Source organism: Hibiscus syriacus, unplaced genomic scaffold (assembly GCF_006381635.1).
Source record: "Hibiscus syriacus cultivar Baekdansim isolate YM2019G1 unplaced genomic scaffold, ASM638163v2 tig00110570_pilon, whole genome shotgun sequence".
Lineage (NCBI taxonomy): Eukaryota > Viridiplantae > Streptophyta > Magnoliopsida > Malvales > Malvaceae > Hibiscus > Hibiscus syriacus.
This window is the reverse complement of record NW_024062785.1, coordinates 1063500-1080726: the sequence shown is the minus strand read 5'-3', so window position 1 is coordinate 1080726 and position 17227 is coordinate 1063500. Positions and strand designations below refer to the sequence as shown.

Below are 17227 nucleotides of genomic sequence, written 5' to 3'. Positions count from 1 at the left end.
CACACCGACCCGCCTGTTTGCCATCCCTATGAGTGATGAATAGAGCTGGGTATATGGGCTCAGGCCCGCGGGCTACCCGTTTAACCCGCGACCCGTGCGGGCTTCGGGCCTCAAAAATTGAAGACCGTTTAAATTGCGGGCTTTTTAGCCCGGACCGTTAAACCCACGGGTTTAATGGGTATAACCGCGGGCTACCCGTTAAACCCGCTAAAGCCCGCTTAATTTAAAATTTATAAAATTTTAGAAAAAATAAAACTTAAAAAATTTTATAGAAAAAGAAAATAAATTACTTATAAATATGATGTTACTTATAACTATTGTAGTTCTTAAATTTATTAGGGTGTTTGTCATAATTTTACCGTTGCTTGATATTTTTTTCATTTAAATATACATCATTATCATTTTGGTATTTAAAGTTTTTTTATTTAATTATGACCTTTATTTTTTTTTCATGAAGTATGTTATCCATTTTGTTCTTTAATTATAAAAAGTCACGTGATATTCTAATAATATCACGTGACACGTAATATTTGGATTAAAAATAAGAAAGAAAAGTAAAATAAAAAATTGAAAATATACTTTTCAACTTTTAAAGACTTTTACAAAATAAATATATTTTAACAAATTAATACTTATATTTTATCAATTTTAGTATAATTGTATCTTTCAAATTTGCTCTTATACTATAAGTATTTTATTTTATATTTCCATATTATGTTTTAGTATTTCTCTAAAGTATCCATAAAATACAATTATTAGAAACACTTGACACTTTCTTGTTAGATTTGTATAATGTTTGACTTTGTTAAATTTTTAAGTTTGAATTTCTACTTTCAGACACTTCTGTGTATTCATTTTATAGCCTTGAATAATTGTGTTTTATAAAAGTATAATGTGGTTATTGTTTTATTTGTTTTTCAATTTGGTGATATAAGTGAATATTGTTTTTTTTAATTTGAGTTTAAGTAATTGTATCATTATATATATATATATATTAATGATTAAAAAATTAAAAAAAATATTATTTTATAATCATTTCCGACTATTTAAAATAAAATTTAAATATTATTTATTATTTTGACAGTGCTACCTTCATTTTCAAGTTGCTCGATCATTTTTAAAGGTGTAGTAAGTTAAAACATTATTTTTTATTGTATTTAAAGCATTTAAAATTATTTTTATTAAACGGGCTGCGGGTAAGCCCGTTTAGCCCGCGGGTTAAATGGACGGGCCGCGGGCCTTAAAATTCAAAACCGTTTATGAATGCGGGCTTTTTAGCCCGCACCGTTTAAGCCCGCACCGTCAAAACCCGCGGGCTAAACGGGCGGGTAGCCCGTATACCCACCTCTAGTGATGAACAACTTCTAATATAATTATTTTTCTTTTCGGCAATAAAAGAAAAGGAAGGGATTATATATTATATAGGGTAAACTATTTATTTGATCTTTATTTTTATTATGCATTATTTTTTAGTTTTTTAATTAATATTACATTATATATTTATTTTAAAAATAAATATATAATGATCGTAATACTTTAACTGTTCCATTATTTTTTTCATTAAATATTAACGCTAAATATCTTGATGGGTACTTTTTAAATAATTAATTAATTAAATTAAAAATTATATTAAATTTCTCATAATTAAATTATCATCCAAATAATTTACTCTTCTATATAACTTCTCATCTGCATATTTTTTTATTAAATTCAATAATAAATTTATTTATTTTGGTTGTTAGGATATCTATTTTATGTTTATAATCAAAGTGATGAGTTCGCATGCGTTTGAACATTCCACTTGCTAAATTAGTAATTACTATTAGTGAGTGATTTATTTATTTTATCCTTGATTTGTCAGAAGCAAAACGAATCCCAAATAAGACTCTAAGAAATCGAAATTATTTAAAGACAGGTTTATTTAGAATGAAGGAGAATATTGGATTCCCGACCGAAGTTACAGCTTCTAATAAGAGATTCCTACTAGTTACAATGTTTTTGTTTCATATTCACCCTTCACCTCCTTTCTTTTTCTCCAAACAAAAGTCACTTTCCATTTGCCTATGTTTATCTTAAATCTTTCCAAATCCATCTAAATGGCCATTATGTCTATGTTTTGCTCACAGATCATGATAGTCACTATCTTTTTCACTGTTTGGTCATAAAGAACACCTCCACTTTTCAACTATCGCCTTTGCTTTACTTGTTGGCCTTCTCGCGTGTGTCTCCTTTTTCTCTTTCTCTTTTACTGAGCTGCTGTTTCGGATGAGAATGTAAATGGGTTCCTTAGAAAGTCCGGTTTCGTTGAAGAGAGCTGGTATCAGGAGCGAAAGGAACCCTTTTTTGAGCCGAACGAGATCGAGATTGTCTCGTTTTTTGCTCTTCAAGAAGCTAGATTACATCCAATGGATTTGCACGGTTGTCGTTTTCCTGTTCTTTGTGGTGTTCTTCCAGATGTTTTTACCTGGTTCAGTGATGGACACATCCCAAGATTCCTTCTTGGATGCTAAAGATTTGGTTTTGGGAGAATTCAGATACTTGAAAGAGGTGGGTGGGCTGGATTTTGGCGACGATGTCGTTTTGGAACCATGTAAGCTTTTACTGAAATTCCAGAGAGAAAAGAAACAAGCCAGTGTGGAATCTTCATCTGCTCTCAGCCGTAGCCAGCACCATTTCCATTATAGAAAGCCTCAGCTTGCATTGGTTTGTGAAAACAATTCTTTTAGTTTTCTTTCTTCAATGTTGGATCTTTTCTCCATTCTGCTATTTATGATATTTTTTCAAATTTTTACCTCAAGATTTTTGCTGATCTATTGGTTGACCCACAACAATTGCTAATGGTGACCGTTGCAAATGCGTTAGAGAGATTGGCTATGAAATTCAGGTAAATGACACTGAGTTCTGGTTTAATTGTTTCCCTTTTTAGTTTAATATATAGTTTTGGATGTTAAGCCTATAGGATACTACATATCTTTCACTTGTTACTTAGTGCTTAACACAATCTTAATGTGTTTTAATTTTCCCCCTTGGAAGGTCTACTCTCTTGAAGATGGTCCCGTGCACAATGTATGGCAAAATATTGGAGTTCCGGTCACCATTCTTAAGGTTGATTCCGATGAGATTGGTGTCGATTGGCTCAAGTAAGTTGGTTTTATTCGTAGTCTCGGTTAAGTAATCATTAATCTTTTGTATCTAATAATGGTATGTGGTGTATCGATCTGCAGCTATGATGGCATACTTGTTAGCTCTCTTGAGGCCAAGAGTGTTGTTTCTAGGTAATTCTATTTCCTCTGCAAGAAAACTTCCTAGTACCAAATCTTCTCAAGTTTTTACCTTTACCTGTTTCATTCTCTTTGGGTCTTCCCAGAAGACTTAGTAGTTTTCCCGGTGAAGAAGATGTTTTTGTTGTAGCTGCAAACAAACTGCAATTGTTTCTATGCACAAGTTTGAATTTTGGCTGCTGTTAAGATGAAATACTTGTTTGTTTGTTTTTTTTTATTTTTCATTTTGCAACACCTTTTATCTATTGCTTTCAGAAGTTTGAAGAATACTTCAGCATCTGCCGAAGTCATAAATATGCTTTGTTTTGATCCTTTTACTGTGACAATTAAAGATTTGACTGGAAATGTTAATTGTCTGACTCAATTAATGTGAATGAGTTTACTTGTTATAGTTTTATGCAGGAACCTTTTAAATCTTTCCACTTATATGGACCATCCATGAGAGAACTCTTGCTGCTCGTTCGAGAAATATACGTTGACCGGGCAGGTTGAGCTTGTGAATGATTGGAAAAAGAATTTCAATCGTGCTACTGTTGTTGTCTTCCCAAACTACGCCTTCCGGTAATAGTTATCGGTTAATCACCTGATCCTCAGTTCTTGTCAGCATATTACTTACTAAAGCCGGCATATATGAGATTCATTTCCGGTGATGGTTTTTTCTTCTTCCTTCTGCAGATGATGTATTCTACATTTGATACTGGAAATTATTATTTATTCCTGGTTCTCCTGCTGATGTGTGGAAAGGGGAGGGAGCAATGCATTTGGACAATGATAATCAGCATACGAGTATTGGTATGGACCTGACGAATTAGTCATAGCAATTGTTGGAAGTCAATATATGTACAGAGGTTTGTGGTTGGAACATGCACTTATTTTGCAGGCTTTATTACCACTTTTTTCTGACTTTTCATCTGAGAATAATTCTAATTCCCTCCCCAAAATCATCGTCTTAAGTGCTGATTCAACAAGAACTACAGCATGGCTGTTGAGGTATGGTCATAATCACTTTATACTATGCCGTGCAGTAGTTTTTGAGCTTCTCTTAATCCATTTCACATATATTTCTTTTTCCCCTAGAAAATTGCTTTCAACTTAAGATATCCCAGTGGGGTAGTGAAGCATGTAGCTGTTGATGGAGAGGTTGACAGCGTTCTTAGCGTGACTGACCTTGTGTATATGGCTCGTTCCTTGAAGAGCCATCTTTTCCAGAAATTTTGATAAAAGCCATGTCCATGGGAAACCAATCGTAGCACCGGATCTCTCCAATATCAGAAATATGTAAGCTTCTATGCTCTTTCGTGTTCATCCATATTCCGGTTCATTTGGCAGATTACTGACTTTGTGATGGCAATACAATTAGGTCGATAACAGGGTGAACGGATATCTTTTCCCTAAGCAGAATATTAATGTTCTGACACAGATCATATTGCAAATGATAGAAAGGAAAATTGTCATCATTAGCACTGAATTGTTGCTTCGATTGGGAGAAGAAATGTTAAAAACATGATGGTTAGGGAAACTATTGAAGGATACGCCTTGCTGCTCGAAAATTCTGAAGCTTCCATCAGAAGTTGCACCTCCTAAGGCTGTCATAGAACTTCCTTCAAAGTTGAAAGAAGAATGGAAATGGGATGTATTTCCAGATCTTTGGAATTCTACACTCAAAGACAGGAGTTCCAAATTTTTAACGAGTTAGAGGAGCAGTGGAAACATTCTCAAAGAAAGAAATTAGGATCGTTAAATGCCATGAATGATTCTTTTATGAGATTTGGGAGGAAGAGAGAAAGACACATAGTATCATGAAAAAGAGACGAGAGGTACAGAGGTAAGAAGTTCTGGGAAAATAGTTGTTACAAATTCAGTTCAACAATTTGGGGAGTCTTTGTTTAAGCAGTTACTTTCCCAAGTTTAATGCTCTTTCTAATATGTTGTAGTTGAAAGATAGAAATGATCAACCTCGTGCCACTTGGAAGACGTTTATCGAAATGCCAAGAGGGCTGATCGTGCAGGAATGACCTGCATGAAAGTGATGAAAGGGAGCTTGAAAGGACTGGTCAACCGTTGTGCATCTATGAACCTTACTATGGTGAAGGAACATGGCCTTTTCTCCACGAAATTCTCTTATCGTGGAATTGGATTGGTGAGTTATTAAAGCATCATATTGGGTTTATGTTCTTGTTTTATTCCACTATTGATTTACTTATGAATAAAAACTTATATCTAAGCAATAGGAGACCAAATTCTCCTTTATGAAAGGGATATAAAAACTTGCATCATGTAGTCTGATTTAAATATGTCCAATGGGAGTTACAGTCCTCGAAAGGTAGAAGACCCAAGATGGATGATGTTGATGGACCATCTCGTCTGGAACTTCTTAAAAATCCCTACTACCGAGACACTCTTGGTGAATATGGCGCATTCTTTGCAATTGCTAACCGGATTGACCATCTACACCGGAATGCCTGGATAGGATTTCAGTCATGGAGAGCAACGGCTAGGAAGGTATGGGAAGTTGGGAACACGCTCCCCTGCACACAACACCCACACACACACACAAAACGCTCCTGGCCTTGCTTTTCTTGTTTATTCGTTTCCCTTTAGAATTTCCCTTTACCTCTGCATATTAAACATCTTTTTGTTTCTGCTTGTGGATTAAGTGCTGAGTATTGCCATTTGGCTAAGCAAAGTACCTCAATGCAGTACATTTTATTCTTTATTAAACACATTTTCACATCTAATTGTGGGGCATGGGAAACAGGCATCCCTTTCTGAAGTTGCCGAGACGTCATTGTTAGGCGCCATTGAAAAGCGCAAATATGGTGATGCTCTATACTTTTGGGTTCGGATGGACATGGATCCAAGAAACAGCCTGCAGCAGACTTTTGGTCATTTTGTGATGCTATAATGCTGGAAATTGCAAGTAAGAGCTTTAAAGTTTATCAGTTAATTTTGAAGACAAAAGCATGGAATTGTACAAAATACGTTAATGTATTTACTGTGTTAGCGTTTTTGCTAGCCTCATTTACCATTCCATTGCAGGTTTGCATTCTCTGATACTTTTAAAAGGATGTATAGCATAACTACCGGTTTAACGTCTTTGCCACCCATGCCTCAAGATGGAGGCACATGGTCTGTCATGCACAGTTGGGCTTTGCCGACAAAGTCCTTTCTCGAGTTTGTATGTTTTCAAGGTGATATTTATTGTACAATTCATGGTTATCTCCATGACCCGTTTAAACTATGTCAAAGTTTTAACTCGTCTCGTTGCAGGATGTTTGTGGATGCATTAGATGCACAAATGTATGATGAGCACCATCAAAGTGGTCACTGTTCTCTGAGTTTCTCAAAGGTAACTTGCTTATTGCATTGATATTCCTGTGAAGTATCTGTTTGTCGGACCACTGAAATCACTCCGGGCCCTTTTACCGTTAAGGGTCTATAACTTAATTTACCCGTACGAATCTACGATTATGAACGGCGTTCAAAGTAGTGATTTTGTTCTACAGGACGAGCACTGCTACTCACGGATCCTTGAGCTACTTGTAACGTTTGGGCATACCACAGTGCACGGCGGATGGTGTATGTGAATCCCGAGACTGGTGTGATGCATGAATATCACTCGTTCAAGCATCGGAGGGGTAAAATGTGGGTGAAATGGTTTGCCTTGAACACTTTAAAGGCCATGGATGAGGACTTGGCTGAGGAGGCAGATTCCGACCACCCCAAAAAACGATGGTTATGGCCGTCAACAGGCGAGGTTGTGTGGCAAGGTGTACTCGATCGAGAGAAAAACCTCCGCAACCGACAGAAAGAGAAAAGGAAGCAAAAAAGCAAGGATAAACAAGAGAGGATGAGACATAAACACCGTCAAAAGGCATTAGGCAAGTATGTGAACCCCTCTCCGATGAAGAAATGGAAAATACAAATTCAACATTAGTAACATCATTTTAATTTCATGTGTGTGTTTGCATCCATGTTAGTAGAATCTAAGTTTGCTAATTCTTTTTATTTTTGCTAGAAAAGATGCATTATTTGTGTACATGTTAGTATTTTTTTCATTCGTATGTAAGCTAACAGCATCCTTTTGGTGTTCATGAATGTCCCAAATTGTGTACTAGTTTTATCTGTTGGAGATTGAAAAACATTTTCAAAAGAAAATCAAGGTAGAAATTTGGATTTGTATTACTATTATAATTTTTTATAAAATAAAAAACAGAGCACAAATAATCTGGGTGGTTGTCTAAAAAGCTGGGATTTTTCACCCAAAAACACTGCAAAAGAAAGAAAATTTGAGTATTCACACTTCGAGCCCTCAACCATGTGTATTACAGCTTCCACAGGAAATTCTTCGGAGCAGGGTTGCTTAGGTCTCGCCTGCAGTGCAGAGCAGCAGTTCTTAAAGTCCTTATCGTCGACACATTCGAATCCCAAAATGACAAACTCCGGTAAGATAATTATGCTTCTTGCAAAGATCTTTCACCACTGGAGAAACCTTCCTCAATTGGCAACGAGGCAACCTGGGAACAATGGTGCTCCAACTGGATTTGCCGAGAAATGATTCAAACAGAACTGGATATGTTGAATCGATGTAACAGCGAAGCTCACGAGGACGAACATTAACTGTTCCGGCCAATCGCTAGATACGGAAGCAAGAGAGGTAACCAAGTCCAAACACAAGGATGCTGAGTATGTTCAAAGCTCTATCCGGGACTTGCCGGGTTGGTGAAAACAACAGCCAAAACGTTTGTAAATACAAGTTCAACCTGGACACACATAACAGGGTAAAACGTCCAACGCTGGTAACTGATGAAAACTCGCCAGTGGATCGAAATTCAACTTCCGTCCGTAAAAGCAAGACGTTACGAATTGAAAAACCGGGACGAGACTGCGAAAACGGGGATATGTTGAAGGTCGGGGTCGTAATCCAAGCTGTTGCAGGAATTGTGAGTCCATTTCCACCAGGCAATGCTGATTCCGTCAAACAATTCCCGGTGATAATCTGAGCCAGCTTGTAGCAGCCACGGCTAGACATTACTTGATAATGACCAGAATCATGACCGACGTACGTATTTGCATCCAGCCCCAACCATAGTCGAACCCAGATGAACCCAGACGCTTTCGCATCTCAAAACACCGTAAAGAACACGACGAACATGACGGCCACGGATGCTAATGAACAAAAGGCCACGTGCCCTTTCTTCTCGAACAGACCCACCGACGTACGTATTTTGCATCCAGAGCATGCCCAATACCATAGTCGAACCCAGATGAACCCAGACGCTTTCGCATCTCAAAACACCGTAAAGAACAACGACGAACATGACGGCCACGGATGCTAATGAACAAAAGCCACGTGCCCTTTCTTCTCGAACAGACCCGTTTTGGAAAACTCTAGAGACGAGCCTTCTGTAATCCTTGGAAACCTCCGAGACTTGAAGTGTTCGAGATAATACCCAGTGAAGAACATTTCGAGATATTGCCAAGCGGTTCCAGGGTGATAAGCTATAAACGCATCGGTAACATCCTGGACAGCAAGATTTAAAATCGGGATTTCACCGCCGAGATGCTCTTTAGCCCAAACTGAAACGTCGTAAACTTTACCTTGGATTGAGATCCACAAATCTCTCTGCTTGTTGTGTTCTTTCAAAACGTCGCGGTAATGTACTTCTCTCACCCTCCATCCAAAAAAGAAAAACCCAGAATGCAAATCGAGAAGAAGAGAGATTAACAAAGGGAAAAGGATACATAAATAAACCAATCAAAAGAATCCCACTTGCTATGTTTTCTGTGTATGTATTTAACTGGGATTGAATTGTTTCCATTGCCTGGGGATTCTGAATTGGCTTTTACCTAAACCTTCAACCCCTAGCTTTCAACCGATTCTTGTTTTGGTTTTTGGAAACAGATTACAGAGTAATGGCTGTTATTTATAAACTGCTGTTTTTTACAGACAATATTCCCCCTTTTTTCTTAAGGGTAATTACACCATTCCTCACTGAAATTTTCTCTCTTATTTTCTTCACTCAACTTTCAATTTGATCAATTTGCTCACTGAAACTTTCAGATTTAATCATTTTGCTCACTCTGCCATTAACTATTAATGGCATTATGATGTGACACGGCATCAAAACGACATCGTTTTGAGAAACTCAAATATACTACCCAAAATGACGTTGTTTTGGTGAGTAAAATAGGAGATAGAGTAAAGTTCAATGACTCATGGTGTAATTTATCCTTTTTCCTTCACCTTTTCATTTTCTCTCCACCCACCACCATGTCATTTTCATTCCGACCACAGTCGACCTCCGTAAATGGTGTCCGTTCAGTCCCAACACTTCGTCTCGACCCTCTGAGTATGAATTTAGTTTTTGTTTCATCGGAAAAAATATCACAAAATCCGTGAATTTGGACTGAAACGTTTTGGTTTCCTTACTTTCAATATCAAATTTGTGGACTTCAGAGCAATTTCCGACAAAATAGAGGTCAGATTCGAACTCAAGGTGTCGAGGAGAAGCGACCCATCCCATTTTAAGACCGAATGACCGTCATCTACGGCGGTCGACGGTGGCCAGTGGTGGAATCAAGCCACCTTATATTTTTATTCTTTTAAAATTATTTAATATTAAATAATAATAAAAAAATGCCATGTCATCGGCTAATAGAGAGAAAACGGTCAGAGTGAGCAAAAGGATTCGATTATAAAGTTCAATAAACAAATTGATCAAATTAAAAGTTGAGTGAAAAATAAGAGAGAAAGTAAAGTTTAGTGAGGAACGGTGTAATTTACTCTTTTCTTAAAGAGCAAAACCAAAAAGAAAATGCTATTATTGACAAATTTTAATCCAAATACATATGGTTTGCTAGTAATTCCGTAATATAAGCGTTTAATGTGTAAAAATAGATAACTAACATTTTTTTATTATTCTCGGTTGGTTTGGACAAACATATCATGAAAAAAAAAAGAATGTTGCCTTCGAATCTATCAAATAACTTTAATAATAAATAAAATATTACTCTTTAATTCGAACAATTATACGAGTCACCAGTTTCACATTTGTTTCGTTTTATATAATTATGTTAATAAATATTTATAGATAATTCTAATGATTTACTTTTTGATGATGTAAATACGAACAACAACATTCATAAAAAGAGTATGATGAAATTTGATTATATCAACATTTACTGTATTAATATTGATGATCAACGAGCACGAACCAACTTATTTCAGTAGTTAAAGGAATCGTTGAAGTTCTTAAAGGTCATAAATTTAAGTAGGCAGAAGTAACATGCAATGATTTGAATTTTTGCAGGTTTACATCAAGTAAATTGCATAAAGACTTTTGAACAAGTTCCGCTTAGAATTATTCGTAGAGAAAAAATGAAAATTTGATGTTCTATTTTTCGGAAATAAAATATAGAAAAAATAATATGATTTAAAAATTTAGTTTATAAAAAAATATGAAATAAATACCACGTGTATTCATTTAATTAAATAAGAATTCTAGATAAAATAGTAACGAAGTTCATTAAAATTTTCAAAGAAGACATTAGTTAATATAACATTTAAAACAAAATATCCGTTCGGTATTGAGGACTTTTTTAAAATATAGTTTTCATTTTCGGTTTTTTTAAAATAAGAAAATATGTTTAGTTAATATAAATGAAATTTTAAATTCCAAAATAAAATAATAAAGTTATATTTTTTTTTATAAAATTGGAGGTCTAATTAAAAACATATCTCGTATTTTTTTAGAAAAAAAATAATCTATATATTTTATAAAACGCCATAAATCTCTTTAAAGAAATTGGTTTAATGCATTTAACAATTTAAATTCGGACCATAAATCCTAAAATTGGGGAAGATGAAACATTTTATAATTAATTTGAAGATACACATCCCGAGTCCAAGAAAGAGTATTAGGTACATAGTGGATGATTTGGTGGGCCGACTCCACTTCATAAAGCATTGGCCCATTACATGTGCAAATATCTCTCCACTCCCAATCCTTCTGTGTATGAAACGCACTTCTCCATCGTATCCTTCTTCTTCATCTGTCCTGAACTAAGTTTCAAAGAACGTAAATTGCTGCAATTTGCTTTTTCCGAAATTTAAGTTAGGAGAATATAATTTATAAAACAAATCCCAAAATATCGAAATATCCCAATTTTCGTGTTCCTTACCTAACTAAAAATGAAGACAAGAGCACCCAAAAGTCACCCAGATCTTCTTCGGTCGGAAGCGAACTGAGATAAAGGCACGACTTCCGACAACGGCGTGGAAAGTGGTGTCGGAAGCGGCGAGTTCCGGCAGACGGGACAAGACCCGTTTAGTTTCAACCAATAATCGATGCAAAAGACATGGAAATAATGTCTACACTCAGGCATCATTCTTAGCATATCCGAATCCTTAAACTCACACAAGCAAATCGAACACGTGGTGTTGAAGTTCGCAACGGCCGACTCATTACTGAACTGGAACTTGGGGTAAGAATTTATAACGGCCTGGTCGAGTCCAACGACTATGTTCTCAGTACTGACTTCGTCTTCGGCGACGAAAACGATTCTCGGGAGTACGATTCCATCGGAGTTGGAGGCTGCGGTGGTTGGATTGGGAGAGAAAGCGCGAGGCGAAGAGGAGGAGCGGAAGCGGAGGCAGATGTAGGAAGCGAGGAGGACGGTGGAGAGGAGGACGAGGAAACCGACGGCGATGACAATGGAATAGCCGAGGCCTAAATTGGTGAGATAGATAGAAGGGGAAGGAGTGGACATTTGGGGTCAAGGGAAGGATCCATTTGGTGAAGGAAAGAGAGAGAAAGGAAGAGAAGCGGGTAGCTGCATTTATTGTGGCTGTGATTTCACTTTCATTCTCGCCTCCTCAAACACCTGGACTTTTCATCTTGTTTTTTCTCCTCTAATTCATCTTATTTGAAAAAATTATGCTTTTTTTTATAAAAAAAAAACTTGATACAGTGTGTACTCAAAGACCAAAAGCCCAGAAATTTGGGAGGATTGTGACGGCAGCAGCTGGTGGTGGTGCTCCAGAATTGGTCCATAAAGATGCTCAGCTTTTTTCTTTGTTGATATTATACTACAGTAATAAACATTGGAACAATGGAGAAAGCTTCCTTGGGTTCATACTAGTATTAGCCGCTTTGTTTGTTTCTATAATTTCCCTTCTCTTTCTAATGGGAACCCAATACCTTTTTCCTTCATTTTCACACAATTTTAGATTCAATCATTAAACAATTTATGCCCGTAAATTAAGAATACTATTTCCCCGACTTAGTCCCCCAAAATATAATAAGCTTGCTTCTGCTAAAATGAGGATTTTATGCCAAATTAATCAGTTTTTGTACCAGAAAAGGAAAAAGAATTTATTGCAGTATACCCAAGTTAAACAAAAACTCCAATAGCAAAGAAATTATAATCATACCATAACTCCACCTATCCGTCATTATTATATACATCATATATATATATATATATATGTAGTATGTATGTGTGTGTAATACATGGCAATGCACGAGGCAAAACAGCTTAAACCTAGAGATAAACCTTTCGCTTGCACTTCTGTCCTTGAATTGCTTGACTGGAGATGTTAACTGTAAAGCTGCAATTCATCTTCACCGTAACATGCCTCTTATAATGCTCAACATATTGATCCTTCCACCAATTCTCGAGTAGCTACTCATGGTCAACGTCCTCGAACCAACATCTGCAACCAGATTTGGACTAGCCAACAACCGATCCGTCATGATATCAACCGTAATGTTCATCTGCATCGTCCGACGGGCCTTTGCGCTTGCCCCGGGGCCTCGGGCTTCCCCAACGACGGTGCTGTAGTAGTAAAGAGTCGTGGTGGTGTTCCTATACTTGAACGATGCTATGTTGGGATTTTTGACCGAGACATCGGCTGTTAAGGATATGTTGGACCCTGGTCTAGGAATAGGAACTGTGCTTGTACTATTGATTAACTCCAGATGTGTAATTGAAACGCCGTTCAATTTGATGATCGGATCCTTGACTCGAAACACAGTGAAGATCAAGACTGTGATGACCACGGCTAGGATGATGATTAGAGCAGCGATGCAACCGCAGCATTTGATGAATTTCTTGCGTTTGACTTTTTTAATTGCGAAGTGGCTTCGCCGTCGTCGCTGCTCCGAGCGTCGGCGGCTGGTGCTAGCGGCCTTACTTGGTCCCTTCCCACCATGGCTACAGCTTGGCAAAGGAAAATGATGGGATGATCGGCTTAGGCCATTTGGGGGTTTTATAATATTTTAGTAACGTGAGTGGAAATTAAGTGGTATACTTTTGTTTGTTTCAAATGATTCTTCCGTTAAACATGTATTTTTATTGCCCAAGATTTCGAGCTGGTCTTGTGACCTATAGTTTTCTTTCTTGATCCCTGAATTTTATTTGTTTCCACATTTTGGTACTAAATCTTTTTCTTCATATCCTTTGGGTATCCAACTAATTTAACTATCATTTCTGTTCTAATTATATATATAAAAAAAGGTTTGATGGGAGCTTGCACTAGGGATGCTAAAAAAAAATCTGGAACCGTTAATCGTTTTAACAATTACATTTAATAAGTTAATTAATTAAATAGTTAATACTAAATGATTTCGGTTAATCAAATCGTTACAAATGATGGTGAACGGTTAAGATTACGATTATAATTTTGATAAACGGTTAACCAGATAACCGTTAATAAATTAAATTTATAATTATATTTCTAATTTATTATATTTTAACACAAATAACTTAATATCATTTTCTATTATTTATAATTTATATATATAATAAAATTTGTATACAAATAACTTAGTGTATTTTTTATTTTCAATTTTTTATTTCTTTGAAAATATAGAAACATACTTACACTAATATAACCAATATAATTATGTGTTTATTGTTAAGTATTAAGATATTAAGAGATGCACGTACTATACCAATATAAGTATGTGTTAAGTGTTACAATTTGTTATTTTATTTACTTACACCAGTGTAAGTATGTCTTAAGTATTATACTTTTTTATTTTATTTACTTATACCGATGTAAGTATGTGTTAAGTGTTCTACATTTTTCTTTTATTTACTGCACTAGTGTAATTATGTGTAATTGTTACATTTTTATTTTATTCACTACACCGGTGTAAGTATGTGTTAAATTATAATTTTTTTAATATGAATTATGAAAAAAATTGACAAATAATTGTAATAGCCGTTTGTAATAGATATACCGTTTCTTAATGATTAGATATGATTAAAAAATCTCATAACCGTTATAACAATTAAAAGCTAAACGATACGGTTAACCATCCATGAACAACCCTACTTGGCACGTGGAATGTTCTTATTGAATGTCGACATTTTTAGAATAAAATAAGAAACAATGATAATTTAAATGCTAAAGTGAGAATCAAAAGAGTTTATATATGAAAATTAGAAAATCAATACAGTTCAAGGTTCAAACAGTAAATATTTTTTTTATTTTACTTTTTGCTGCGATCTTAAAAGGTTTTAATATTTTTTTTCCCCGGCAATGGCGAAATGTTAGTGATACTAACACTTGAAACAAGTTTGGTATTCAAGGGACAAGTATTCCATGGCATTGACAAATTGATCAGCCTCATCATCATCATCATACTTTACTTTCTAAGTGATCCAACCACTAATCAAATTTTCTTCATACTTTTTTGAGTGAATTAATTTCCTTTTTTGTGATAAACATTTCGACATTTAGCATGAAAAATGGGAAAATGAATCAAAATTTGAATAACAAATAAAAGAGAGTTAAATTGCAAAATTCAGGGTATTAGAATTTTTGCAATTATCGAATATGACTTCAGAGAAGCCGCCCTTTGATGAAGAGAATATCAATTTGGAGTTGGCCATTTACCGAACCCCGTGGCCACTTAGGGTACCATCTAGGGTTGGACATGGATCGGGTTTTTGGTTCACTCGACCTGATTCGAGAAAAAGGAGTCATCCACCCGAGATCCGACCAAAATAAGTTTTTACCCGACCCGATATACAATTTAAAAACCCGACCCGACCCGAAATAAAAAAATATTTTTATTCAATAAAAACAATAACTTAATTGAGAAAAAATAATATATAGAGAGGTATTATTGTAATTATTCCTAAATATTTAAAGTAAAATTATATATTTTTTCGGATCGGGTATTTTTCACCCTAAACTCGAACTCGAATTTAAAAAAAAAAACTCGATCGGGTCGGGTCCGGATCTCATGCCCATCCCTAGTACCATCTTCCTAATCAAGCTTCTAGATGAGAATCTTATAGATATTGACAATAATTCACCCTTTACCTAATCAAGCTTCTAGATGAGAATCTTATAGATATTGACAATAATTCACCCTTTAACACACATGCATGAAGCTTTTCTCTCTTAGGTTAGGAATATATTCCGTTTAAGAGAGAAGATTGAATCGGCCTTGATTTTCCGTTTGCATAGTTGCATTCATATTGCAAAATTGCTATTTTCTCGTCTCTTTTTCCTGTTTGTTACTTAAGGCTTAACTGATGTCTGATAAAATTCGTGCCATGATCGTGAACAAAGGATATCATATTAAAAGAAACAACATAATACTTCCATACGTCCTTCATGTTACAGCACACCTAAAGGGGAAAACATACAAATTTTTCCGGCAAACTACGAGTATGTATGAGAGAGAGAGAGATACGTGATAATTAGTTTAATTCAAAAGATGTCACTAAGAGTAGGAAGCTTGATCTCTCCTTTCTTATAAAGAGGGATAGTGTAGTTCCCTATGATGGGAAGATCAATAGTAAGACCAACCGCCAATTCATAGTCAATATCCCAATCTCCACCAATATCCTTTGCCAAGCTTACCAATATGTTATACGGCACCTTCATCCCAACGTCCAGCATCGTCGTGTCGTCGGCTTTCAACGACCCCGGGTCCGGTATTGTCCCCGATGCTATGTCTCTGTTTCCCAACACAAATGATCAAAATCAATAAACAAAAATTCACATGATTTGTTTCCCCAAAAAAAGGAAAAGATCATAAAGAGGGATCATCAAACAAACCTTCCAGCACTTCTCAAAGTGTAAGAGATCTCGCAAATGGGGATAGAATGGCTGTAGGGGTTGTTGACGGAGACTTTAGCCAGATACTCGATGTTCTCTCGGCTCACTTGTTTCAGATCAACGTCTGTAACATCGGCTTCTGGCTTCTTTATGTTGGCCATCTTCTCCACCACGAAGTTCTTAGCTTTGTCCACCAACTGCGACATTCCTGTACCAAGTAAGTAACTCAAAGTGTTGTTGATTTTGGATAGGTTGATGATCTGACGATGAGCTCTGAGTTCCCAGGTTGTTAGTTGTTTTGTGTTTTTTTGTAGGGTGAGGGAGGCATCTGGGTTCGTGGCACTTGTATTTGGGAGTGGATTGCTGGATCTGTTTACAAGAAACACGTACGAGAGAGGATGGATATCTCTGTTTTTGGTTCTATCATTTTCCTATTTAATTCATTCTTTACACATGTCACACGTTTTGTGAGAGGTAACTTTCAAAGGTGGCATTTTCCATTGTTGATAAGCTTTTCAGATAATGTATAATATTCTTTTAACATAAAACTAAAATGGCTATCCCTTTTTCCCATATATATGAGGTAGGGGAGGTAAGATAGTAGGCTACTCCCAACATCAAGTTGAGAGCAGCTTCCGTAAGAGACCTCCGAATTATGAAATGCCCTCCGTGGGACTTGATCCCACGACCTCAAGGTTAAGAACCTTGTGCTCTACCAACTGAGCTGGATGGTCATTACCGTTCACTATTTTAAAAGCCTAATCCAGTCTCCCTTGCATTGATCGACTTAATAGTCTCAAAGAAATTGAACAAGTTCACTTGTTCTGCAACTAAAATTTAAGATGATGCGACCACCGTTATC

At 36.0% G+C, this 17227-nt stretch overlaps 2 protein-coding genes and 3 pseudogenes across 5 annotated transcripts; 1 reads left to right on the top strand and 4 right to left on the bottom strand.

The window, feature by feature from the left end:
* Positions 1-664: 664 nt before the first annotated feature.
* On the bottom strand, positions 665-12115 carry LOC120132857 (RING-H2 finger protein ATL67-like). 4 transcript variants are annotated; one of them, XR_005517047.1, is made up of 2 exons: positions 11423-12113; positions 665-675 (listed from the first exon to the last, which is right to left on the bottom strand). XR_005517047.1 is itself a non-coding variant. In XM_039149548.1 (2 exons), the coding sequence occupies exon 1, from the start codon at positions 12051-12053 to the stop codon at positions 11499-11501; it is 555 nt and encodes a 184-aa protein (XP_039005479.1). In that variant the 5' UTR covers positions 12054-12115; the 3' UTR covers positions 11186-11380; positions 11466-11498. The 4 variants fall into 4 exon arrangements, 3 of the variants coding, with proteins under 3 accessions (XP_039005479.1, XP_039005480.1, XP_039005481.1); XM_039149548.1 differs by lacking the exon at positions 665-675 and adding an exon at positions 11186-11380 and having other exon boundaries at positions 11466-12115; XM_039149549.1 differs by lacking the exon at positions 665-675 and adding an exon at positions 11186-11346 and having other exon boundaries at positions 11466-12115.
* On the top strand, positions 2021-7364 carry LOC120132858 (annotated as a pseudogene).
* LOC120132972 lies at positions 7607-11336 on the bottom strand (annotated as a pseudogene).
* A 613-nt stretch (positions 12116-12728) lies between the features above and the next one.
* Positions 12729-13588, bottom strand: LOC120132859 (annotated as a pseudogene).
* Positions 13589-15980: 2392 nt separating this feature from the next.
* On the bottom strand, positions 15981-16633 carry LOC120132864 (late embryogenesis abundant protein Lea14-A-like). Its single transcript, XM_039149556.1, has 2 exons — positions 16366-16633; positions 15981-16264 (listed from the first exon to the last, which is right to left on the bottom strand). Exons 1-2 carry the CDS (start codon positions 16569-16571, stop codon positions 16015-16017), a joined length of 456 nt encoding a protein of 151 aa, XP_039005487.1. The 5' UTR covers positions 16572-16633; the 3' UTR covers positions 15981-16014.
* Between the last annotated feature and the right edge of the window lie 594 nt (positions 16634-17227).